Source organism: Amblyomma maculatum, chromosome 8 (genome assembly GCF_055883805.1).
Source record: "Amblyomma maculatum isolate TAMU_Amacu chromosome 8, ASM5588380v1, whole genome shotgun sequence".
In the NCBI taxonomy this organism is placed as follows: Eukaryota; Metazoa; Arthropoda; class Arachnida; order Ixodida; family Ixodidae; genus Amblyomma; species Amblyomma maculatum.
Window position 1 is genome coordinate 42,711,095 of NC_139351.1, and position 26,131 is coordinate 42,737,225.

Genomic DNA, 26,131 nt, shown 5'->3' on the forward strand with positions numbered 1-26,131 from the left:
AACCATGAAGTGGCGTTCGTGTGCTGTGCGATGTCAGCGCACGTTAAAGATCCCCAGGTTGTCGAAATTACTGCAGAGCCCTCCACTACGGCTCCTCTTTTTCTCTTTCCACTTTCATTCCCAACCTCCTCCCTTCCCTTACGGCGCGGTTCGGGGGACCACAGAGCAAGTGTGACAGTTACTGCGCCTTTCCCTTCCTGTGAACCACAGGCTCAGCCGTAGGAAGCTGCCCCCACCCCACAGCACCTTGTCGCCATTATTCCAGTGCCACATGGCGACAACTGGCGACAGGTTGCTGCATTTCCCCCTACCGTCTCCCGTGCTTTCACCCCAGCTTGGCCCCTCACTGTGACATATGTGGCATGCCCAAATTCACACTTTTCTAATACCTGCGGGAATGTTCTTTCCCCCAGGCAGCACCCCTAATCCCCCACCCCCCTTATTCTTCCATGGATTTTGTTTGGCGGATCGCTCAGCTTGCCGGCCAGAAACAGCCGGTGGATCAGGCTCTATGTGAAGAACAAGTCGTGGACTCCTGGACTAGTAGGAAACCACCCTGGATGAATTATCCCTTTTTTTTTTGATAAAGTTGATTCCATCCGTCCGTCCGTCCGTCCGTCCGTCCGTCCGTCCGTCCGTCCGTCCGTCCGTCCATCCATCCATCCATCCATCCAACCATCCATCCCTCCATCCATCCATCCATCCATCCATCCATCCATCCATCCATCCATCCATCCATCCATCCATCCATCCATCCATCCATCCATCCATCCATCCATCCATCCATCCATCTATTCCATCCGTCCATCGATTCCATCCGTTCAATTCCATCCGTTCATCCATTCCATCCGTCTATTCCGTCCATCCGTCCATCCATTCCATCCGTCCATCCATTCCATCCGTTCATCCATCCGTCCGTCCGTCCGTCTACCCGTCCGTCCGTCCGTCCCTCCGTCCGTCCGTCCGTCCGTCCGTCCGTCCGTCCGTCCGTCCGTCCATCCATCCATCCATCCATCCATCCATCCATCCATCCATCCATCCATCCATCCATCCATCCATCCAACTGTTATGACAATAACTCGGCCGTAAAGTAGCTCTCGCAATTTTCACTCATAAGCAGATTTAAAAAAGTGATTTTGCAACTTTTGTAATGCTTTTTATTTCGTTCTCTTGTCTTAAGTTCCCTTTGTGTTTCTCCTGTGCTGGGTGTTTTCTTTACTGCTCATATTTACTAATTTAAGAGGGCAACTCTTTAAGCATCGTGGACATAGACGGTTTATTTAAAGCAGAATGGAAAGGGTTCACGGTCTGCTAAAGTTGTCTAACGTGACGCGACAGCGGCCTGTATACTATGCTCAGAGAGCAGCAGCAATTTTTACTACTGAAAATTATCGACTAATTTTCATAGCTCGCATACGGCATCTGTTTTGGATCTTTCGTTCAACAAATCGAGTGGGATTGCAGCTCTCCACTGCGGGTGAAGACATTTCAATAGAAAGGCAAACTAGAGACAGCAGCATGCACTGTTGTACTAGCGCAGTTGTTACTTTCACAGTCGCTACCTTTCTATTTGCGCACATATTTATTATGGTAGAGTCAACTTAAGACTACGTGTAAGACCATACGACGCATATAAGCATTGAGCCTGTTCCCGACCACTACTGCCGTGCCTTGTACAGCGGCAGTTTCCTGTCTCGCAACGTGAGTGAATATGGGCTTACAATTCGGCTGGATCTGTAAATATTTGTTCAAGGGACAATAACTTGAATGACAGGTTAATATTGGGGATATATGGCGACCTCCATTTCTCATCAAATATGCCATGTTTTAGCAAAGCTTCATTTAACTTTGCATCACTTTGAACACAAGCGGTGCAGGGTGCTTGCCTGATTCCCGCGCGTGGTCATATAGCTGTGATGTCATGGCCCTCTTAAGAGATCAAAATTATTAAAGAAGAGAGTTGAAAGGTGTCAAAAGGCTCAAAATAGGATGCCATTGCTCGATGAGGTTAATTAAGAAAATGCAGTGACTAACTGAACTAGTACATAATTGAAATAACTGAAAATTAAAGGTGGCAAAATACTCAAAATAAGAAGGCAATGCACTATCTGGTAATAAAAAAAAGGAAGTGACTTAATGAACAAGTACATAATTGAAATAACTGAAAAGAAAGGAAAATGCGCTGAAATGTGCGAAACTGATCGGAAGGCCAGTGTTTTCTGATGCTATGCATTGATGTATAATTTTTTTAATAACAGAATGAAATGAAAATAAAAAGTGAAACACCAACTTTATGTGATACGCTATCGCGTCGGAACCCTGAACGACGGAATGTAAGTGTTGCTCTAATTTATGAACAACTTATTACCAACGATGCAGTTCGAAATATCATGACCGTTAAAAACCAACTTTTCAAACGTAAAGCCGTGATGCCTAACTGAACTGGCGGTGGACTCAAAAATAATGGCGAAGGTGGTGTCGGAGTGTAGCTAATTCAAACTTACAACAGCTTGTAATGGCTGTACTGGTCCGGCTTCGAACGGCCCCTGTGCCAGTGGCTTGTAGACTCGCAGCGACGCTATGTGAAAGTGTCTGTCCGTATGCAGAAAAGAAGAGTTCGAAATATAATTGGAACAGTGCATGATGATTCGAGTGATTATCGAATTCCTGCGACTTAAATGGATAATCCCCATTACACTTGCGAAAAATATATAGGGGAGCGGAGCGAACCTTCTCCCTGACTGCAGCATTTTCTTTTCGCTTATGAGGAATGTGGTTAATGGCATTCCATTTTAGGGAACGGGGAATATGTGCCATGAGAGAATGATTGAGCGAGATTTGCTTGCTTGCGAGAATTCACAATGTTGTTGCTGTGACTGTAGGAAGAAGGAAAAGAAAATGCACGGGCCTGCTACTGGCTCTCTCCCCTGATGGGGCTGGTACAGGTGGGTCACCGCCGCTTGCGGGGGGGGGGGCTCGCCTGGCACCGAATTTTTATCTGTTCAGGCCGTCATTGCACACGCCACCGCTAGTGGTGGACGACGGCTGTTCTTGCGGCGCGCGTCTTTCTTTCGCTCTTCCTTTTCTTTCATCTCTATATTCTCTTCTATCTGCACGAGACAGCTGAGGGGGCTCAGCTACAGAGCCAGTAGCAGGCCCGAAAAAATGCTGCGACTTTGCAGCAATGTCCGTTGTAAAACGGCTTTGTCAACCACATCTTCTTTTTCATTGTATTTGTTACAAATAACTCCGAGAGCAGTACAGAATCTGCACTGGCGAAATGCGTAAGCCTGAGCATTGCTGTGTTGTCTGCGAGATGTGTCAGCGAGATTTCATGAGTATCATGATTTCATAATACAGCGCCTTTCTTACCAGTAAACCAGTAAACCAGTAAACCAACACCGCCTTGACTATGCCTTACACTGTGGAAGGCACCGACATTACCGCCGCGGAGTTATCCGATGGCTCATGGACGGCATTCGAGATGCAACGCCGGTACCGAAGACCATCTCCGCCCAAGAAACAACCTGCCGAGGCCCAGACGCCAGCCACGACATCGACTGTACCGAATCCGCGGACACGCGGACGCCCTCCACCTTTGACCAAAAAGCGTCCTCTGCCCCGCCTGCCCTCGGAACACCTCAAGATCGTCCTCCGTCCACAGGGCACGCTGAACCTTCACACCGTAGGCCCCGCACGACTTGCACTTGCTATCTACGCAGCCGCCAACGTCGACCACCGCCTAGCGGTTACTGCCGACCAAGTCCGCATACACCCCACTAACAACACCATCACAGTGAGCACGCCTGACAATGCCCGTGCAGTGTCTTACGCCAAGATCGGCACCATCACCATCGACAAGACAGTAGTCCCGGTTGCCGCCTACGCCCCAGCCCCGGACAATTCCGTACGGGGGATTTTGTACCGAGCCTACAGTTACGAAAACGATGCCGAGATCCTGGCTGAGCTCCGCGCTCGAAATCCCGATCTCCCCATCGTTGCTGCGCGTCGTATGGGCAAGACGCAGCACTTCGTCGTTACGTTCGCCAACACCGAGCTGCCCCGATACGTGCGGTACTTGGGGTTTACTTTCGAAGTCTTCCCTTTGAAGCCTCGTCCGGAGGCGTGCTTCAACTGTCGCAAGCTGGGTCACCGAGCGGACGTGTGCCCCCAACCACGAATACCTACATGCCGCCGCTGCGGCGTCGCTCACGACTCCCCACCAGCCGGCCAACCACCTACCTGCCAAGCCATGTGCATCGTATGCAAAGGCTCACATCCAACAGGCAGCAGAAGCTGCAAATACCGCTTCGTGTCTAGCCACAGGCGCAAATCTTCACAGTCCCCCACGGACACTGCAACTGACCCAGACAGTTCGCCAAGCGGCCGCCAGTCCCGTCCCCGAGAACGCGGCCACCAACAACCACCTCCAAGGGATGAATCCTTCCCGCCACTGCAAAGCAGCAGTCCCCAACTGACCTCGCCACAAGTCCACCACTTCAGCTGCAGGAACCAAGAGATGACTCTTTTCCCCCTCTACGTGGACGCAGTGGGAGCAGAGATAGGAGCAGGTCATCGTCCCAGAGACGCAGCTCGCGGATCAACTCCAACTCCGGAGAAGAAGGAAGACCTGCCAAACATTTGGCATGGAAGACTCCACTTACAGACAAGCAACGCCGAGCACCCGACCCACAGGTAAGGGAGCTGGCAGAGTTAGTCCGACAACTGCAGCAACAGTTAGCTCAGTCTAACGCAAAAATCAAACAGCTAGAAACTGCAAATGCGCAATCAAAAAATGAACAGTCGTCTGTGGCTTGCGCTCGCCTTGAAGTCAGCCGAAATGAGGACATGGAAGTAGATCAAAACCGCCGTAACAAACGAAAGGCACCTTCGGTACCTCGGCCAGATACAGATGACTTAGAGAGTAATTATGAAGAGAGATTTGCAAAAATAGACCAAAGACTAGCCAAGGTGGAGGAAACTATCCAGAAATTAATACCACAGCTTAACAAAGTAACTGACACAATGGAAAAGTTTCCGACTACTTTCGAAACTGTCCTAGCTAAACTCGACACGCTTACAACCAGGGTTAACGCACTAGCATCCCCTAGCAATCTGATATCTCCAACGCCAAATGCAGGCTCTTTGCCTCCCGCCAACACAGCATTCTCACGCCCAGCTGACGGTGCTTCGGCGCGTCCGTCCCCCAGCAGCATTCTCCGACCCAGCGTATTGCAACCCGCGCGAGCGGTACCTTACCCGATACGCGATGGCTAGTACACCTGTTATAGTGTGGCAATGGAACTGCAGGGGATTCCGAGCCAAGCGCAAGGCTCTGGAATATGCAGTTTTGGCCCAAACAAACAGGCCGGTAGTCATAGCACTTCAAGAGACGAATACAGAAGTAAAGCTTGCAGGGTATACAGCATACAATGAGAAAGTGTCGGCTGAGTGCCGGCCGATCACAGCTACACTTGTACACCGTAATCTAACTGCAAACCAATTAGATTTGGAAATACCGGAGGTCTCTCATACATTTATACAAATCCTGCCGAACAAACGAACAGAATCTCCCCTTTACATTCTAAACGTATATAGTCCACCTAAAGACAACAGCACGAAAATAGCCACACTCTTCCGTAAGGCGCATGTAGCCGCTCATAATGGAATGTTGCTGACTGTTGGAGACTTTAACGCACCCCATGCAGAATGGGGCTACTCAGTTAACAGTAGAAAGGGAACTAAATTATGGGAGACAGCCCAGGCGCTAGGGCATACCTTACTCGTCGACCCTGATAAACCTACGCGCATTGGTAACAGTGTAACTAGGGATACGTGCCCTGACCTTACCTTTGCCAGAAATATCCCCGATGCGAGATGGGAAAACCTAAATACAAACATAGGAAGCGACCACTATGTACTATGTACCACTTTCCGAGCTACGCATTGCAAAATGCGTCGCCAGGAAGTGAAGCACACGAACTGGGACGCCTTTAGATATGTCCGCTCGCAAAGGCCAGCGGAAAGTATAGTAGATTTAAGACAATGGAGGAGCGTCTGTTGCAAGACGCCGCAAACACTTCAAAAACTGTTGCCCTTGAGGACAGCAGCCCCAGTCCGGACGCTAAGCTAGTGCACATGATTGAAGCACAAGGAAGTATCCATGCTCGATGGCGTAAAAATAAGCATAACCGACGTTTAAAAATTCGGCTAACCCGGCTTGAAAAGAAAATCGAGGCTTACTCGTGGGAACTTAGCCGAGAACAGTGGCATCAGACTTGCGACCGCCTTAATGGGCAACTGGGCAACAAGAACACGTGGTTTTTACTTAGACATTTACTGGACCCTACGAGAACTAAGGCAGATTCCCACAAGAACCTACATAGGATCTCGCAATCTTTCCAAGGCACCGACGAAGAGCTCATGACCACTTTAAAAGATAAATACATTAACACCTCCCAGGATATACCCACGCCAGATGGGTACTCAGGATTGGATAATCCTCGCATGGATAGCGTCTTTACCGTAGCAGAGATTAGGGCTGCTCTTAACAAAATTAACACCACCTCGGCACCGGGGGAAGATTGCATCACCAATAAGATGTTGCGCAATTTAGAAGACCAGTCAGTAGAGGCTCTTACGGACCTCTTCAACAGGTACTGGACAGAGGGCAGCGTCCCTGAGGAATGGAAGCACGCTAAAATTATTTTCATACCTAAACCGGGCAAAAGACTCGAGATGGGGAACCTCCGCCCAATCTCGCTAACGTCATGTCTCGGGAAGGTAATGGAACACGTTGTCTTAAACAGGCTCCTTATGCACACCGATGCGGAAGGCACGTTTCCCCCGTCCATGATTGGGTTTCGAGCAGGTCTTTCGACTCAGGACATTATGTGGCAAATTCAACAAGACATTCTAGATACAAATCGCATAAGAGCCACGCGAACCATCCTGGGACTCGATGTGAGTAAGGCCTTCGACAATGTGTCACACGCTTCCATCCTCAATCACCTCTCACAGTTACACGTAGGCAAACGGACATACGACTACATCGCTGCCTTTCTGAATGCGCGTACGGCTACGCTCCATTTCGTTGACAAAGTTAGCGACAAAATTACACTAGGGACGAGAGGAACACCGCAAGGCGCCGTACTTTCACCTTTTCTCTTCAACATCGTTATGAGCGGCCTCCCGCGTCTGTTAGATGATATCCCACACATACATCATTCCATATACGCCGACGACATCACCATATGGACCAATTCTGGCTCCGATGGAGATATTACAGATTCATTACAACGAGCTATCGACACGGTACAGTCTTATGTGCAGGAAAACGGCCTTACCTGTTCACCGGCTAAATCAGAACTATTAGTTATAAGGAACAAACAAGCTTCACAGGTAAAGCCAGATTCTCGAGAACCTATCCAGTTACACATTGACAACCATCCGATACCCCCGGTAGCCACGATCAGAGTTCTCGGAATGTTGATTCAGAATAATACGCAGAACACAGAAGCTATACGCCGGCTACGCGTCACGGCGCACCAGATAGGTGGGCTGGTGAGACGCATTGCCACACGTCGCAGGGGTATGAGAGAAGCCGACCTGTGCAGGATTATCCAAGCCTTTATGATAAGCAGAATCATGTACGCTTGCCCGTACTATCATCTGCGTCGTAGGGACGAACATGCACTTAATAGCATAATTAGAACAGCATACAAAGCGGCCCTTAGCTTACCAGTATACGCTAACTCAGATCGACTACTGCAGTTAGGAATTTTTAACACACTATCTGAACTAATTGAAGCCCATAAGACAGCACAAGTGACCCGCCTGTCACGCAGCCTTGCGGGACGCGTAATTCTCGACAAGCTCCACATCCACCCCACTGAGGAGGTGTGCGCAACATCCCATTTATCGGCTGACATAACTAGTAGACTAGTTGTTAAACCAATAGCCAAAAACATGCTACCAGGTAGACATGATGCCCGCAGGAAGACAAGGGCACAGACCCTTGAAAAACAGTACGAGGACGATCCACAAGCAGTGTACGTGGATGCAGCTCAGCACATCAAAAACGGAGCATACGTGGCATGTATGGCCACTCCAAAGTCAACTTTCATTAACGCTATAACATTTCATGCTAGCTCCATATGCGAGGCAGAGGAAGTAGCTATCGCACTGGCCATCGCGGATCCCCACACCAAAACTATTCTAAGCGACTCAAAACGCGCCGTTCAAAATTTCGCCAAAAATTCTGTAAGCGCACTCGCGGCGCGAATTCTGCGCAACCGATCTCTCAATCACAACATCAATCTCGTATGGGTTCCGGCTCACGCGGGTAACTCCGGAAACGAAGGGGTCGACCGTCTAGCCCGAGGCTTAACCAACCGGGAGACGGGAGATCTATCGGGAACGGACGCGCCTGTGGAAGCACCGCGCACATACGCGGAGGTAACAAACTTTTATCGCGAGCTAAGATGCACGTACCCCGCCCCTCACCCCGACCTCGACCGGGCGCAAGCCACGACACTCAGACGCCTACAAACAAAGGCCATTCTTAGCCCCTACCGACTATCGTTAATTACAAACGGAGAATTCAACCCTGCATGCCGGCACTGCGGTGACGGGACGCAGGCCACTCAAGACCATATACTGTGGGAATGCGCCAGCAATCCCCCTCCAAAGACACTCTTGCCAGCTCCCTCAGCGGAGGAATGGGACAAGCTGTTGGCCAGCCCAAGGAAAACTACGCAACTGGCCCTCGTCACGCGAGCTCAAGAGGTCGCTTCCGACTGGAGGCCACCCTAGACTCGCCCCAGCCCGAAATAATTCCTTTCTTTTCGTGGCAATAAAAGTTGTTACCACCACCTTTGATGAGTTCAATGAAATGCAGTTGTGTTCAAAACGCGCTCGCGATGTACCGTGTGCGTGAGCGACGCTCAGGCTTTCGCATTTTTCCACTGCAGATCCCGCATGCCTTGCAATATATATATATATTGCAAGGGATGCATATATATATATATATATATATATATATATATATATATATATATATATATATATATATATATATATATATATATATATATAATCTTCAACAGGTTGACTACCATTCCTTACACACTTTCGAACAATTCTAATCCCTTTTAGCACGCACATCACGTCCTTTCCCTCACGTTCACGATCAAACATTCAAAATTTCCTCCCATCGGAAGTTAGCCCTGCTTCGGACGAAGTCGAGAACCACAAGAACCCATCTGGATTTCGCCATTACTCTGCGCGGCTATTTTGACGTCCGATTGACCTCATCTTCTTCATCAGCAGCAGCCTGACATACCCACTGCAGGGCGAAGGCCTCTCCCATATTTCTCCAGTTACCCCGGTTCTGTGCTACCTGCATCCACTTGACCCCTGCGAACTTCTGATCTCATCCGCCCACCTAACTTTCTGCCGCCCCCTGCTACGCTTTCCTTCCCTTGGAAACCAGTGTGTTTCCCTAAGCGACCATCGGTTATCATCTCCTCGCACTACATGTCCTGCCCATGCCCATTTCTTGATTTCCATAAGAATATCAGTAACTTATTTCTCTGACTCACTCGGCACGCTTCCTATCTGTTTATGTTACCCCTACCATTTTTCGTTCCATAGCCCTCTGGGTTGTCCTCAACGTAAGTAGAACCCTCTTGATTAGCCTCCACGTTTCAGCCCCATAGGGGAATACAGGCAAGATGCAACTGTTCTATACTTTCCTCTTGAGCGATACTGGTAAGCTGCTAATAAAAATCTCCGAGTGCTTGCCAAATGCGCTGCATCCTAATCTCATTTTTCTTGTTATTTCCTTTTCATGGTCCGAATGCGATTGACCTAATGGGCTGTAATTATTTGCATAATTACTATACATGCACCTTTAGGCCCTTTCAGGTGGTATCACTACTATTTACAAGTGAGGCATGGGTGTTGGGCGACCTGGACCTGAGTAACGTACTTCATGCCAAGCCTCGTGTGTTGTTCTCTTAATTGTGTGTTTGGGATTTGTTTTCCTTAAGGCCTATTTTATGTTCGTGCGGATGTTATTTTCTGACGGCTGACACATCAAGTCAATATATATGGGTGACACCGTTAAATTTTGAACTTTTTTTTTTAGTTTTGCGTCTTTAAATTCTTAAACTTATAGCGTGAGGAACGTACCTTCTGAAATATAGCAGGGCAGACTACTTTATTTTCTACATCTAGGTATGAAGCATCTTTCAGCCCAAACGTTTGTGAGACCATAACCTCATAACGCTTTTCTCATCTAGTCGCATAGAAAAATATCAGAATCTCACATATTTCGTTAAATTATTCAATATATGTTACGATAACAAGTACAGCGTACGAGATTTGTCTTCAATTTGAATGAGACTGAGCCAGTAATCTTACGTGAGATTATTGTCTAACATAAGTTTTTTTTTCCTTAAATAGGAAAGACTGTTTATTTCGTAGACTTGTGAGGCAGGGTATTAGGAATAGGGTGCAAATACTGTTAAAGAGGCTTGTCGCAATCTGGCTGTGATCTTAAGCTCGTAGAATCAAGCATATCTTTCCACACTCTCCGCGTCTGTTTGGAGATGGAGGAGATGAGAGCATCACGAACTTGGGAGTCGAATCACTAAGATTTGTCCCTCAAAAACAAATTACGAAGGTGATAAAGGATTGCCGGCTTCTCCACGTTATGAGATAACATTTTTGTGTGAAATCTACTAACAGCCAGAAATCTTTTATCTCCGGAAAATCAGAAAAAGTTAGCCAAATAAATCTCACCCGCTGTATATGCTTAACAGGAATTCTCGGGAGCTTGAATATGACGCACATAACCGCCGCTTAAAGCTTGCGGCTACGTACAAAAACTGTTGAAAGGTGTGTATGGTCCCAATGGTGATCATGGTTATTCCTTAATCACCTTAATATGATGTCGACCCCATCCGAAAATACTGAGAAGCGCTAAGTTTAGTCGACGCCACGCGCTCCAGCGTTTGTGACAAACGTGCTAAGGTTATTGGGCAGCTGCAGGACACGCGCAGTTGTTTCACATAGCCTTGCCTTTACAAATGCCATTGCCAAGAGCCCGGTATTTTGTATACGCCAAGCGCCATACGTCATCGTTATGCTAAACACTTCTATAGTTAGCGGAGATACCGATGCTCTTGACTTTATTTGTGGGTGAGGACTCGACGTACTGGCCAGGGTGTTTGGTCACTAAAGAAGACCAAAACAGAAATATCCTGTAGCAGTGAGTTGACAGAAAGGACTGAAACGGTGACAGAATGCAAAAACAACCGTCTGCAGTGCGATTTCAGTTCATGTTCAGGAACTCCAGGTGGTCGAATTCAATCGGCATTCCTCCACTACAGCATCTCCAATTGACCATTCTCAGCTTTGAGACCTCAGAACTCACAAACATACCGGGCGAATAGATTAGGATGTTATTTTGCGTGTTTGCAGCTGTTTTGCATGTGCTTGCTTCAGTTATGAATTTATCATAAGTCACTGTGGCTCCGGATATTCTAAAGCTGTTCAACGCACTGAATAAAGCGATATCGACTCCAACTGAAGGTCTACATATAAATGCGAAAATACATTTTCCATAAAGCGGTTTGATACGTACCTCATTACATTCATGTGAACCTTGTCGAAGACGCCATGAATGATGTATCCCTTTTGTTGTGCCAAGTCATGGAGTTCCTTGGAAGAGAAAAACAAGTTTACATGAGCCAAAGCTTGAAGGTTCAAGTTTTGAAATATTGCTCCCGTTCATGCTTATGGCTCGATAAGAAATTCAGGGGGTTTTGAAGGGAATTTTATTGAAGGCTAAAAAACGATAGCTACTGATTTATTGGAGGCGTCAGTAGACGACTCACACCAAGGCTCCTATTAATTAAAGTAACTGGTCTGTTACATGCAAGTTACATCTAACAGGAATATATATTTTAACGCAATTATAGGGAATGCAATATTTAGCTCAGCCGTTGTACAGATTGGTGGCAACTCGGGCGCCATTCAGAAAACGGAGCAAGGCGTTTTGATATTTAATATTTAGGACCCATGTCAGAAATTCCATCTGTGCAGCCCTACACATCATATCAGTCCAGCTGGCATATATAGCTCTAACATAAGCAATGAAACATGAGAAGCACAATTAAAGTTGATCGACTTAGACATGGAGTCAAACATTGCCCTCGAGACGCTTTGTTGTGTTACCATTGAAGGTATAGGCCATTCTTTCTTTTCACAGTGTGATGAAGGCTCAGCTATTCTCAGTAGTAATAGTGGTTCTTTCAAATCGAATGTGAGTCTCCCACTAATGTGGTCGCTACTGAATAGTTACAGACAATAAATATTGCTTAGCGCTATAAAAATGCATATTGCAGCATTGAATCAGCCTTGGTCCCGGCGTTTGTGGGGGGCAGTTAAAGACCACGGGGACCTAATGTTGGCAAGTAGACTAACATTGAGAGCCGAAATAACTGCAACATTTTTGAATAAGTATTAAGCGACTATTAGCACGTTAGAACAATGGATTCTGCATTCGCCCAGTATGTTAATACTGGATGAATTAATGGTATGCTTTTATTGCTTCAAATTAGTACCTTCGTTGAAATATTTCCTTAGCAAAAGAGGTCTTTAGCAGTAAGGTTTCCACTGCTAACGGTGAGGTTGTAATAGTGGCAAAAATTCGATGAAGCATAAAACATTCTGTTAGGCTTTAGTGGTTCCAAATGGTTTTATTATTTTTTCCCAAAATGTTTTCCCACTTTCAAGCTCGGCACTTCTAACTATTCATGTCATTTTGTTTCTCTGCATTCCGCGACAGTTGCCGACCACACAGCAAGGCCACCAAGCCTTAGTTGAGGGTGACGGAAACCCATCCGGCGAAAGAAATTCACCATATTTAGGAAGCACATTGGTGAGTGCTGTTTTCATTAATGCGCGACCGAATACTGTTTACCCTACCTTAAATAACTCAATCGATGGCTCCGTGCCTTGAATGTAGCGGATGTCAATTCCGTCAAGCCAGTTCTGTCGCACTGAGGCGAACGTGGTGTCAATGTCAGCCATGGGCATTGTCTCAACTTCGTGCAGGGGAAATGACACCAGCTTCTTGATGGGAATATGCCGTCTTAACTCCTTCAATCTCTGGAATCCTTGCTCGCCTGGAAAAGAAAGTTTGGGCAGGGTACATAAGTTGTTTCCTTGCTTCAGTGACTAAAAAATAATTGATTTTGCGTATCTCTATAAAAATGCGTAAGCGTAGTGGCCATTAAAAGCTATATTGCGCCGAAATTCGGGCCACCTGAGCAGAGTGTGAACAGGGTTAGTAACGCGTAATATTTTGTACAGCGCCTGCTGGCACAAGGGTGACACAGATTTTTTTTCCCGGAACAACATTTACATGCTGGTTTTCTACGCTTTACCATGATGTTTTAGGGCTGTTTAAGAGAATGAGTCATAAAAAGTTGATTTTAAAAATGTTTGAGTATTTTCTTACATTTCTAATACTGCACTACTTGTATTTTTAAATAAATTCTAAAGAACCGTATTTTCTACTGGAGTTACTTAAGAACTCAGTTTCTCTATAATCCACAATATTCAATTCAACAGTCACTATATCATATGATCTTCTTTATGAAGATTACTAGGCTTTCGTTTTGACCACTTTTCTGCCATGAAAACTGTTGTAATTTGTGTTCCTATGGCAGACATTGCTGCTCAATACGAGTGATGAAGAAACTTAAGATGAAAAAAATTGCTCTTCCTCGCAGAATTGGACCATTCCCTTCAATTTGTTCTAACATCATTATACAATATACCACAACTGCCACAGTAACCAACTACCAATGAATCGTACTTATTGGTATTTTCATTCACAGCGTGATAGAGGAGGTGCGGATATATCAGTTCAGACGCACCCTTTCTGATTGTGTAGAATTTCTCGATAAAAATGTTTTCCTCTCATGTTACAGAAACATTGTTTTGCCTTTGCAAATTGATAGATAGTACTACATGACAAACATATAGTAGCGCCATTAGTTTAAAGAAAAACCTTCTGCTATGACGTTATGCACATAAAGAACGAGAAAGCAATATCCTAAGAAGGCAGTAAATTTATTGAGAGCTGTTAACTGTGTGTTTTTTTTCAATATAGGGGAGCTCTTCACACCCAGAATTGCTAATTATTAGTTCGTATCGAACATATTTAGATAGATTAGGAGTCAGTTACACAATGAAAGAAAAGAAAGCGCTGGCTTCGAATAGTCGCAAATCTTTTAAAAGAAGTTGCAGACACTTTAGCTGTTCTTACTTGTATGCCAGTATTTTAACAAGAGAAAGTGATGCATTTTGTTTCTGCTAAGATACATGTAGATATACGTTACTCACCTCAATTTTGTTCGTTATTGCAAATACATTGTTATCGCTCATGCAGAACTTGATATTTTTACCCCAGGAACCTTACATATACGACTCGCATTTTCTTAAGAGTAAAATTGAGGATGACTGCCCATAAAATACTGCGCAGTATATTCATCATGCTAGCTTTGAAAAGTGATGATTTCTTAATTATGTGCCCCAGTGTCCGATACACCGAACACCTTCTATTTTGGCAACATATTTTATTTAGTAAATTTGATATTTATACGTTATACGCGTGTAACAACACCTCACAGAGAACATATTTTCATAGCATGAAACATTTTTATTAATTCTGAGTGTTCGTTCTGCTTTGGTAATTAATAAAATAAATGATCGGACATCGTGGCTCAATAAAATTCACACGCTCACTAGCCGGACAACATGCTTTATCGATTCAATTCGGCATGACAAATTATATCACAGTGACAACAGTAGACAGGGCAAGTGCTCTAGATTGGAAAGAACGTCATTTGAATGTTTGTCTGATTGCGCCACATTTCTGGGGAGTATGCAGCACCAACGTGCCCCTCAAGCGGTTTATTTTGAAATAAATAGGCAGCCGAGCAAAAAACACACGACCCGCCGAAATATAACCAGCATTTGTGTCGCTCTTTCTTTTTCCTCCTGCATTCTTATCTTTAGTTGGAGTAAAATGCAACGAAATACCTGCCGTAACCTGTTGTTTACGTTTAAATAACATTAGAATGTGTCGCACTAGTATTTAGACTGCAGAACATGGCGTTGTTGGAACCATAGCGCATAACTATTGCTGCCCCTCGTCATTGTCGATGGACCAATTTTATTGCGTTGGAGCTGGATTTGCCCACCGTTTTAATTACCTTCACTTATCTTCTGATGTTTTCGTGGATATAGTTATATATACCATTAATGCGTCACTGCTACATTTTCCTGTGCGAAATGTTCGTCATTGCGTTTTTCTTTGTAATTCGAGGTTGCTTTCATTCTTTATTTAGCAATTATTATTGAATTTTGCTGAGCAATGTTTGCTTCTGTTGAGTCGTTCTAAGGTAATCTTGCTCACTGACGGGTTTACGTATTCCTCCCTGTGAGAGGAGGTGCATATCCACTCATAGCTACCTTCCGGCCTTTCCATCCTCACCACTACTAAACAGGATTTAACGTTCACTTAGTCACGTAGAGAGGCGTATAAGTGTCTTTTCCATTTATAAAACGCAACGACTAATTCCAAGTTTTATTCAGGAAGAGGCACTAAACGAAGGAAGGAAAGAAAAGTCAGAAACAAAACACAAGCTCACTTCCAAGCAGGGGGGCAGCCGTCAGCTTCGTTCGATCAATGGTAGCGGAAAGGATGACGAAATGCGAACAGAATTCACCAGGATAGGCATATTTCTTGCTCCCATCCAAAGAGCACAACAGAGGTGGCTCTTCTTTGTTGGCTGCGCAATAACATGCCAAAAAAATGTATTTAACTGAATCCCGGACGCCCGCGAGTAACAGTAATGCAAAAACGGGCTAATTTCGAGAATGTATCAGGCAAGGAGGAATATGAGATATCCCTCTAGCTCATTGAATGGCCAAAACCTACCTCTAGCTTTGTGTTTCCGCCTCATATGGCAAACAGCCTAGCAGAGAGGCACGGTGTGTCATTACATGATTAGTAGCATGGAGCTGTAGATTGGAACGGAGGATGGCATCTCATATGGCGATGACAGACGGCACGACGCCATGCACTCACAATTTATCACAGCTCTTCCTCTACAATGGCAGCTTTACCGAAGGGAGCACTAATCCTTACTGAATATCTGCTGCATCGACGACCCTCTACAATTCCTTATGAAGATATCAGTGTGGTGGTGTTTTGAAATCAAGGTGATGTGAGCATTTTGGTAACGAAAGCAGTCTGAATACGATTCGGCTATCAGAATGCTAAAATTACAAAGAGCGAGGCATTAGGCTAAAAACAGTAGGTGCCACGCCGCCAAGTGGGTCGAGAAACTATGTATTAAATAAAATAGCCACATGATTAACCATAACAGCAAGAATAAATTGTGCTATGTCTAAGCTTGTCTTAGCAGTCACCAAGTAAGTTTGGCCCTGTTATATCCTCTCGTTGCCCCCGCTCCCGCAACATTAGGGAACACAGAAGAGACCAGTTTAGTTGTGTCATTCGAGGCGGTCTATCGTTTGCGTTATATTTTGCGCTCTTGTTATTGTGGCTGTAGGAAGAAAGAAAAGAAAATGCACGGGCCTGCTACTAGCTCTGTAGCTGAGCCACCTCCGCTGCCTCGTGCAGACAGAAACGATTTATTTATAGGAAGGGAAAGGCGCGGTAACTGTCTCACTTTTTTCTATGTGGACACCTCAACCGCGCCGTGAGGGAAGGGAGGAAGGTGGGAGTGAAAGTGCAAAGAGAGTAAGAGGACCCGGAGTGGAGGGCTATCGACCACCTGCGGATATTTAACGTGCGTTGACATCTCACAACACACGGATGCCTCTTCGTTTCGCCTCCATCGAAACGCAGCCGCCGAGGTCGGGTTCGATTCCGGGTACTCCGGCACAGTAGTCGGGCGTCTTACCACTGCACCACCGCGGCGGGGCAAAAAAAAAAAAACGACAGAAGAGAAAACAGAGAAGAAAGAAAAGAAGAGGGCGAGAAAGTTGCGTGCCACTACAACAGCCGTTGCCAACCACCGAAACCGTGTTGTGTGCAATGACGGCCTAGAACAGAAAAATTCTGTGGCAGGTTAGCCACCGCTGCAAGCGGCGGTGACTACCTGTCCCAGCCCCATCAGGGGAGTACAATACCTCAGTTGTATTTTGCGCTCAGTACGATATCGAGACCTGATTTTGTGACCCAAAGCTGCTTTCTGAAGGAGTATACCATTGCTTGCATTATTAAAGACCCCTACCTCTGCGTTACATCACAACTCTGGAATATCTGTGGAATACACCATATGAAAACTTACGCGTGAAATCCACCTCGTTGCCTGTAAAAAGGTAAAGCCGCTTATTAAAGCAAGTATTTATCCAAGCTGCTCAGTTGATGGCTATATTTTGTAAACAGCTATGCCACCACGTGAACCTGCGACTACTCATGAAGGTATTGAGCATTTCTGAAGATTGAGGAAAGAAGTCAAAATAGGATATCATGGTTTCTAATGCAACACTGCCCATCATCTGCGAAATTGGCCAGTACGGCGAGAATAGTTGTGTAGTAATCGATCATGTTTCTTCACAGGCATAGGGTGTTTATAGGTTTCATGTGATAAATGACGCAATTAACTTAGAATACAATACATCCCCCTGGTTTCTTAGCCTTTAGGGCGGCCGGCTGATAAACGCGATGACGTGGGTTCAATTCCAGCTACGGCAGCTGGTCTTCGATGAAACCGGAAAACAAAGCACCTGTCCATTGCCTGATGTAAGATAGTGTTCTAATGCCCACAGTTCGTGGAGTGTTTGGCTACTCTTTAAATCGGCGTTTCTCATAAATTGGCCCACCTTGTTGTGTTAAAGCTTATCAATCGTAGCTGAATTGCAGTAAAAATCACTTGCTGCATTTGGCTTCCCCAACTTGTGACGAGCGAAGCACTAATTGACTGATTGATTTCTGTAAAGGAAATATGCATCACCTCCCACCGTTCTCCTTATACACCAGAGCCGCGCCGTTAAGCAGGGCAGGAAAGATGGATTAAAAGAAGATAATAAAAATTGGCTGTGGCCTAATTCTGGTTAAACCTGGATGATTCGAATGCAACATCTGCATGTCTATGCTTGCTGTGTTTCTATGGCTAGGCCTTATTGTTTGCTATGGTTGAAGCTTATGGTTGAATTGAAGAGGCTAGTCATGGTGATTATAGAACCGTTTTATTCACATCTCATCTTGGTCCACCGGAAATCGGCACTCCTTCCCTTGTATTCCCCGCCCAGCGCTTTACCAACTGCGCCACGCCCTGGATTGTGAAACGTTCTTCATACTTCCCCTTGTCTACGGCGAGGATGATAGCGAGATTCAGCATGATAGATACTGCGCTTTTCCTTTAACTGTAAACGTAGAACGCCGGTGCACTTTGATGCGTTCAATGAAATGCTGGTTGTGTTCGACAAGGGGCGCACATTATACCGTCATGACAGGCCATGACGTCACCATGCGATTCATGCATATAAGAAGCTGACCTCCACGGACGTTCGATTCAGGCGTCTGTGCAGCGCCTTTCATTTGTGGCTTCCTCAAATACTGCACCACACAGCTAACAGAAGCAAACCCAGATGCCTAGGACTCGTTAGTACAGCAGGCATAAGAGGTGTTTTGATTTACAGCGTAGAAAAGGTGCAGTATCTCTCGATGGTTGGTTCACAGGAAGGGAAAAGCGCAGTATCTGTCACACTTGCTCTGCGGACACCTCAACCTCGCCGTAAGGGAAGGAAGGAGGGTGGGAGTGAAAGTGGAGAGAAAGGGGAGCCGTAGTGGAGGGCTACGGAGTAATTTCGACCACCTGGGGATCTTTAACGTGCGCTGACATCGCACAGCACACGGACGCCACTTCGTTTCGCCTCCATCGAAACGCAGCCGCCGAGGTCGTGTTCGAATCGGGAACTCAGGCGCAGTATCTCCCACATGTGCCAAGCCGCAAAGAAATGGACGAATGTGGAAGTGAAAGAGAGGTAGGTGGAGGCGCCGCAGTGGAGGGCTGCGATCCACCGAGCCATCTGCTAAGCAAACACTTCCCTTATTAAGAGGTAATCTTTTCGGCTCTCCTACGCAGTTCATCAGCCGCTTTACTATCTTCCATGGCTAACTGGTTACTGGCTGCTGCACGGCCGCAGCTATATATATAAATGAAGGGGAAATGAGGGTGTTCGTTATAATACGCGAAGAAAAGAAGCCTACAGGCGGCGAGGCTAAGGAAGGCATTGGGGATTGTACTTTGTCTTTTTTTTTATTTTTACTTCTATTATCACATAAATGAGTAATGTAATCTATTTATGGGGAGGATAATTAAACATAAGTAGAAAAAAAAACAACGGGCCGAAGGTGGGAACCGAACTCACGACCTCCCCCCTGCTACTTTCTTGGGTATTAATGTTGTCTGTATACGAACCTTGAGTTCAGTTGGAAGAGTTTATTCATTGCGTTTAATAACCCAAGGCGACTCAGGCTGTACGAGATGTAGCAGTGGAAGCCTCCGGAAAGTTCGACTACCTGGTGCTATTTATTGTGCATTGACGTTGTACAGATGCTGAGACGCTGACAGACGATGCAGCTAGACAAAGGTGCAGCACATGACGAAAAAATCGCTGCAGAGAAAACAGTCATGATGGCATCACGAAAACAAAAAGAGAACCTTGAGCATTCAAAACTGTCGTTTGTGGCGAAGATCGCGCTACGGGGATCACGCTACAGCCATATAGCCATATTGCAGGGGAGATTAGCGTGAAGGTCCCTGGTCACGCCGATTGTTTAGATGCTAAATTGCATATGCAATTCTTTCTCGCTTCCAAAATTGAAAACTGAGTTCCGGTTTGCGGACCATTCGCGTTAAACGAAAACAATTTCAAGATTTCTTTATAAGGAAGCAACCATTGGCTATAAAACAGAGGGTGCGAAATCGCTGCCGGCCTTCTATACGGCCCTATAGTCTATAGAGTCGATCCCTATAGCCTATATAGCCATATATGGCTAAGGAATTGTATAATGGGTTAACATATGCAGATAGTAAAGCAGTATAACCGAAGATTTTTATATAACAGCACACGCTCTTTAATTAAGTGCTCGAAGCCAGAACGCTAAAATCAGCTTGAAGCCTAGGAGTTTTTGCGAAGACGTCGGAAAACTAACCGACAGGAAAACATCGAGTGGTTGTATTGCTACACGAAATGCATTCAGGTTTTGTGTAATTCACCAAGCGGTTTGTTAGTGGCACAGAGAGGACATTATGTAACATATTTGAAGAAAGCAACCTGATCTCATGCTTTGTCTCTGACTCATATAGTGTAGCCTACATAATTTTTTAAAAATTAACAAGTTCTTACAAGCTGTTGCAATGCTTTCCTTTCTATCATGAAGCTCTACCCTGAGGAGCTCCGTACGTGCTCCACCATTAGACTGGAATGCAAAATATACAATGCGACTAGTGCCAAAGACTGTACGTAGATTTCACGCTAGAGGTCTGCCTCCATCGGTCGATCCTTAGGTTTCGCGCCGTCGCATGTTTGCTTCTTTTTTGTTGTTGTATTTTGTGGTAAAACATTCAAAAAAGTAAAAAGTTGTTCACCAGTCCCGGTATCTGGTACTAATCGCCGCAAGCACCAGAACTGGGGCTGCAGAAACAAAGGAATAGTGAGGAGCAGAAAGAGGAAATCAGTAAGGCGAGCGGCACGAAGAAAATATAGAATAGCTTGCGTCTATATATCATTCCTTTTCGCATTTTATCTTCTATGATTAGGGATTATATGTTTTGCTCGAAACAAAGGGTATAAATATATATGTAAGCGGCTTACATTTTTCAGGGGAGACGGTAGTCACGTCATCTAAGATTTAAAAAAATAAAGTAGGAGCATGTAAAATGTACACTACCTCTATAATCTCCTCTCAGTGACAGCGCTGAGTAAGAGGTGCCAAAATAATTCGATACCATACCGTCGTCTGTGGGTGGCTTGGGATCTGTGGGATATGAAAGGCGATGTATTAGCGGCGTACTGATAAACTGCATATCCACTGCTCCAGGCACCGTCACGTTCCCGAAAAACAACCGAACAATTTAGGTACAGGCAAACATAGGAACTCATAAGTTCATCTGCTCAGATTATGTAACTTAAAAATTGCAAGACAAATAAATAGCTGGAAGCATCACAGTGTATTAGTTTATAGCTGAAGGCACTACAGCTTTCTTTCAAATGAAGCATTACTTATTTGCTGGGAAGACGGTGTCAGAAAGGGGTCTTAACAACAAGTTTAGAATAAGCACCATTTATAGCCTGTTATTCCTGATGTGCCCAGCAATTAGGCCTCAAAGACTAAGTTCAATGGGAGCGGCTGAGATTTTTAGGCTTGTATGTTCGTTTCTTCGTGTGCTGCTTGCTGATCTGGCCACCTTCGCAGCTTTCGACAACATATATATCGACGCCGCGTCGTCTGCTGCATGTTTTGTGCACGCGTAGCGTCAACTGCGGCAGAACAAACGGCTAGTGCTGCAAATGGGGTTTCTGGTCGCTGATCGAGGTTTTAGCCTGGAAAATAGCGGCGTCTGTGGGTGGAATTCAAATGCACGTCAATTGCGGAGTATGAAATAAGGCGCGCGTCCTGACACGCTCAATCAGGTAGTACGAAATATAAACAAACACATCGCAACATCAACAGACAAAATACGTCGTGTGCGAGCGCCGACCGACCGCGTTTTTGTACAATCTTCGAGTAATAGCGAACGGCGCAGCAGTAATAACGTTGGCAGCAGCGTACTGTCTAGGGCGCTGTGTCATAGAGAATGCCGCGCGCCGAATATCCCGTGGTTTGTTGTATTGTTTAAAACCTGAAGCCTCAGGTCTACCACCAGCCGCATCATGGAAGAAGAGGATAAACGGAGAAGGCTTACAGCACAGGATGTTGCAAACTTAGCGCAATAGTGCGGCCCGCGAGTGTGGCGGATGACGGCGCTCTAGATGCCTGTTTCTCCAGAATCTTAGCTAGACCTGTATTGCTTCGCATCGTACACACAGCGAACAGTACTTTGTGAATGATCAGCACTTCGTTATATAGTAAATGGGCTACTCTGTGATGAACCTTCTTTATGCTTAAAACCCGCAGTTCCGTAGGAAAAGAAACTTGAGATTATTTGCGGCAAGGCCTTAGCAACGGTTGTAGCAATGATTGGAGCCCGACCGGGGACACAAGCTTTGCGGCTGAGAGCAGCAACTCCCACGGTATGAGGAAGATTCCTCAAGAATTATTATTTTTTAAATTTTTTTCCTACCACCTGTTCTGGTTAATTTTCTCACTTACTGGCGCAGGGAATCTGCCGCAGCACTTGCGCAGACGGCGGGGTAGGCACGGTCGGTTCGGTCAACTGGGTGGGTTTATGGCAGCAAAGGGGGGGGGGGGGGGAGTGCGGGATCGAGGTCGATGTTTTGGGAAATAACTACTAGACAGCGTTTAACTGTTTTTTCTTTGGGAAATATCCTGAGTAAAGCCATTGTGCGCTATGCCATAAATTGTGTAAGCAGTAAGGATTACTTTACATTTTATCGTCAGTCTATCAGACACAGTTCCGCAGCAGACGACGAGGCGGCCGTTGTCTGATACCAAGCATTTTAACATGGCAATCGCTGTCTGTGGGAGCAGTTTCACGGTATCAACTTGAGTCATTTAGTTCGAAATAACGAATGCGTTTAGGAAGCTCTAACTTCGAAAATAAAATAATAATGCCCAGGATTATTGGCCAGGCTATCAAAGTGGAATATATGGGATGACATTGCCATGAACTTGCTAAAGGTGATACACAGTGACAGTGGTCTAAATTTTGTGAGTCACTCTATAACAATTACCCTACTTGACGACAGGTATCAAGACTGATGATGTGCCATTTAGCACATCCAAAACAGCCGCTGGAAAAAATGCGTTCTTTCTTACAGTTCTTTAGCTTTAATTTAGCTTGTCTCGTTGGGAAGTGAATGGAATTTAATGAAAGGAGGAAGAGGAGTACAGAAGTGAATGTCCAACGCTAAGCACACCATGATCGCGATGTGGCAATACCGCTAGTATGCTTATGGTTTCTTTCGGTTGGTCTCGGAGAGCCCATGCAGGAATCTGAGGTAAAATAATGGCAGAATTTTGTTTTCTAAACACAAGGCGCTCCGTGAATTATGTCAGGCGTGTCAAGCACGTAGTCGTGCTCCATCATACGCATCATGGGCGGTGGTGAGCGAAAGCGCCAATGGGCTCTCAAGCGCTTATTCAGTGTAGCGGCAAAATGAGCACTCTGACTTCGTCGATAAATTGCAGTGGACCAAGTGTAACTAAAGAATGAATAACTACAAAACTATGCTTCCTGGAAAAATGAGGGCTCTCAATTGGTCGACCAATGCCAGTTGACCAAGTGCAACCAAAAAAATAATTATTACAAAACCACGCTTTCTGAATCCGGTGCATTGAACCACCACTCATTTGAAGTTTTGCATTCAGTATTTTGTAGGTGAAGTATGGGCGTCTTGGTGAGTACAATGCACAGTGAGGCTTCAGGATGTGGCATGAGTGATTCTAGCTAGATTGACGTTAGAACAAGCAAAGACACATAATAAAGGCGGCATTCAACTCTGACACGGTCAGTACCTGTATTTACGGAAACTGCATCATATATAGGGGCAACGTGGCTCTACTGGGCGTCTGGTAAACACAGGTCTTGAAAATATTTGAGCAGTGCTTCGTCATGTACCTGTTCCAGTGTATTCTTGTGCTCATGCCACTTTAGCTGTCTACCAAGCATCCAAATACTACCAGAATCGGATATCCTTGTTTTACATTACTAGTGAGTTTAGGTAATAGAGCTTTAGCTTTATCGTGATCCGCGGTCCCCCACCACAATCCGCCACCGCGCGTTCCACTGCGCTTGACCAGATCCCCTTGACGCCGATAGATGGCGCCACATACTTGATGTCCGCCCGTAGACCTGCCGCGTCGGGACCAATCTGCTTGTGCTCCCCGCCCACGCACGGTAGCGGATCACGGATCACGCTAAGCTAAATCTCTCTAATGATATATAAAATATTTGTTAGGGTAATGCTCCAAGGTGGCGTAGATATGTGCATAGGGTCTGAACAGACTGAGAACGCACTAAATAATTAGGTTTTAAAATGTGCCTACTTTTCTTGAGGAAAGCGAACCAGACACCGACGCCGACCACGAACATGGTCATGAATATGATGAGAATCAGGACGCAGTACTGCATTACCACGTTGCTGGCGGGCCTGGAATTTAAGTGCAACAAATACGCTGTCAAAACACTTTGATCGTGTGGTGACTTTCGCTCTGAGTTTATATTACATTTAATTCGAGTTGCGTCTGCACGTTCCGCTGACACGGAGTGTTTTGTTAATTCCTACTGGTTCAGTCTTACTATATATAACCCGCGGGATGTCGCACTTGTTACGGCGTTAAACTACCGTGCCCTAGGATGTGGGGTCGAATCCAGGCCTGGGCGGTCGCTTTTAGGTGCAGGCGAACATCAAGGCACCCGTGTGCTGTGCGATGTCAGTGTACGTTGAAGAGCCCCAGGAGATCTACATATCTGGTGTCCTCCACTACGACGTCAACATATCTGAGTCGCTTTGGGACGGTAAACCTCACAAACCAAGCTTAACCAAACCAATCTTACGATATATTTGTGTTGCTTAGAATGAATATTCGTAAGAAAAACAGAGTGATGATTCGATGCTAAAAATACTTTTTTTTCCTTGATAAAAACTTACTTCGTACGTTGCCCTAGGAACGAAGGACTGTTTGTTCCATGCAAATATTCTCATCTTGGCAAAGGAGGAGTGTAGAGTAAGATTATGTCGTTATTGTCCAGTAAATTTTACCGCAGCCGCTGACACATGAGGTCAGATATGCAGATGTCAGGAGAAAATCTTGGTGAGCAAGTAGCGACTATGCAGCCGACCCTGATTATTACCTCGGATGTCACGTATGCAAGCTTAACCATCGCGACGTATTCATGTTCTGTTTTCCGGGAAGCAATGACGTGTTCTAAACATGAAGACGCAGTTCGATGTTTTAATGAGCCAAATTTGAAAACTGTTCTTCATTGCTTTTATAGGAAAAAGTTCTAGGGTACTTGACATATGTTTGCGGACATTTTATTTTGTCTAGCCTTTTATATCTCCGTGATCTGCCTCTAGTATGACTAATTGCGCAAGACTAATGTATTTACCCTTTCTGTCGTCACTGCTAGTGAGTGCAGCCGGCAAGGTTAGCATTTGAATCTATTTGCCGTTCGTGCAGCTAGAAGAGGTCCTCTTACTCCAGCAATGTCTTTTTATAACGCAGGTGTGCTTCGCAAGTTGCACCCAATAACGCCTCTGTTAGTTTGCCGGACGTCGTTCTACCCAACCGGGCGCCTACCTGATGTATTAGGGTAAACGATCACGCATGACCCTGCTTAACGCACTATCAAAAACTATAAAGCTAATCGCGACTGCTTACCGCAGCTCTCAACTCTGGTACTCTATTCAGCTTCATTAGCTAAAGATTACAAATGACAGTAGCATGAACGTGGTCTATGCACTAATACATGTCGCCCCTTAGAAAGAGTTATTGATGAATTCGATTGAATCATTTTACTCAATAAATAATAATTACCTCGTGAAATTCTGCAATCAGCTGCTGACATACTCACGGTGGCTGTTGGATGGCAATCCTTGACATTCCCGATCGCATGGAGGATCGCATCATCCCCGAACGCATCATCGACATTTCCGCCATTTTAGTCTCTGATTGTGACGCTTTCCGGTCAATATCAAACAGGACACTACAGAAAGCAAGAAGATAAAAGGGCGAGAACAAACGTTGTATAAATAATAAAACACTAAAATAAAAGCATATAAGTCAATATGGTTAATCTATCTGTTCCTTCATTGGCTACTTCTATCAACGATATGCTGTATCTAAGAAAATCTGACCCACTACAGGTACTAGGAGGGCGGC

At 45.4% G+C, this 26,131-nt stretch overlaps 1 protein-coding gene across 1 annotated transcript in view; it reads right to left on the reverse strand.

The window, feature by feature from the left end:
• The window catches only part of LOC146181055 (uncharacterized), a 44,919-nt gene extending 19,010 nt beyond the window's left edge, over positions 1-25,909 (reverse strand). The window contains exons 1-7 of the mRNA XM_084575686.1: positions 25,824-25,909; positions 24,293-24,396; positions 20,938-20,967; positions 15,732-15,872; positions 12,997-13,196; positions 11,651-11,727; positions 2,505-2,592 (exon numbers count right to left, since the gene is read on the reverse strand). Of these exons, the coding sequence (XP_084431812.1) occupies positions 2,505-2,592; positions 11,651-11,727; positions 12,997-13,196; positions 15,732-15,872; positions 20,938-20,967; positions 24,293-24,396; positions 25,824-25,909 (726 nt within the window). The remainder of the gene's footprint in view (positions 1-2,504; positions 2,593-11,650; positions 11,728-12,996; positions 13,197-15,731; positions 15,873-20,937; positions 20,968-24,292; positions 24,397-25,823) is intronic.
• Between the last annotated feature and the right edge of the window lie 222 nt (positions 25,910-26,131).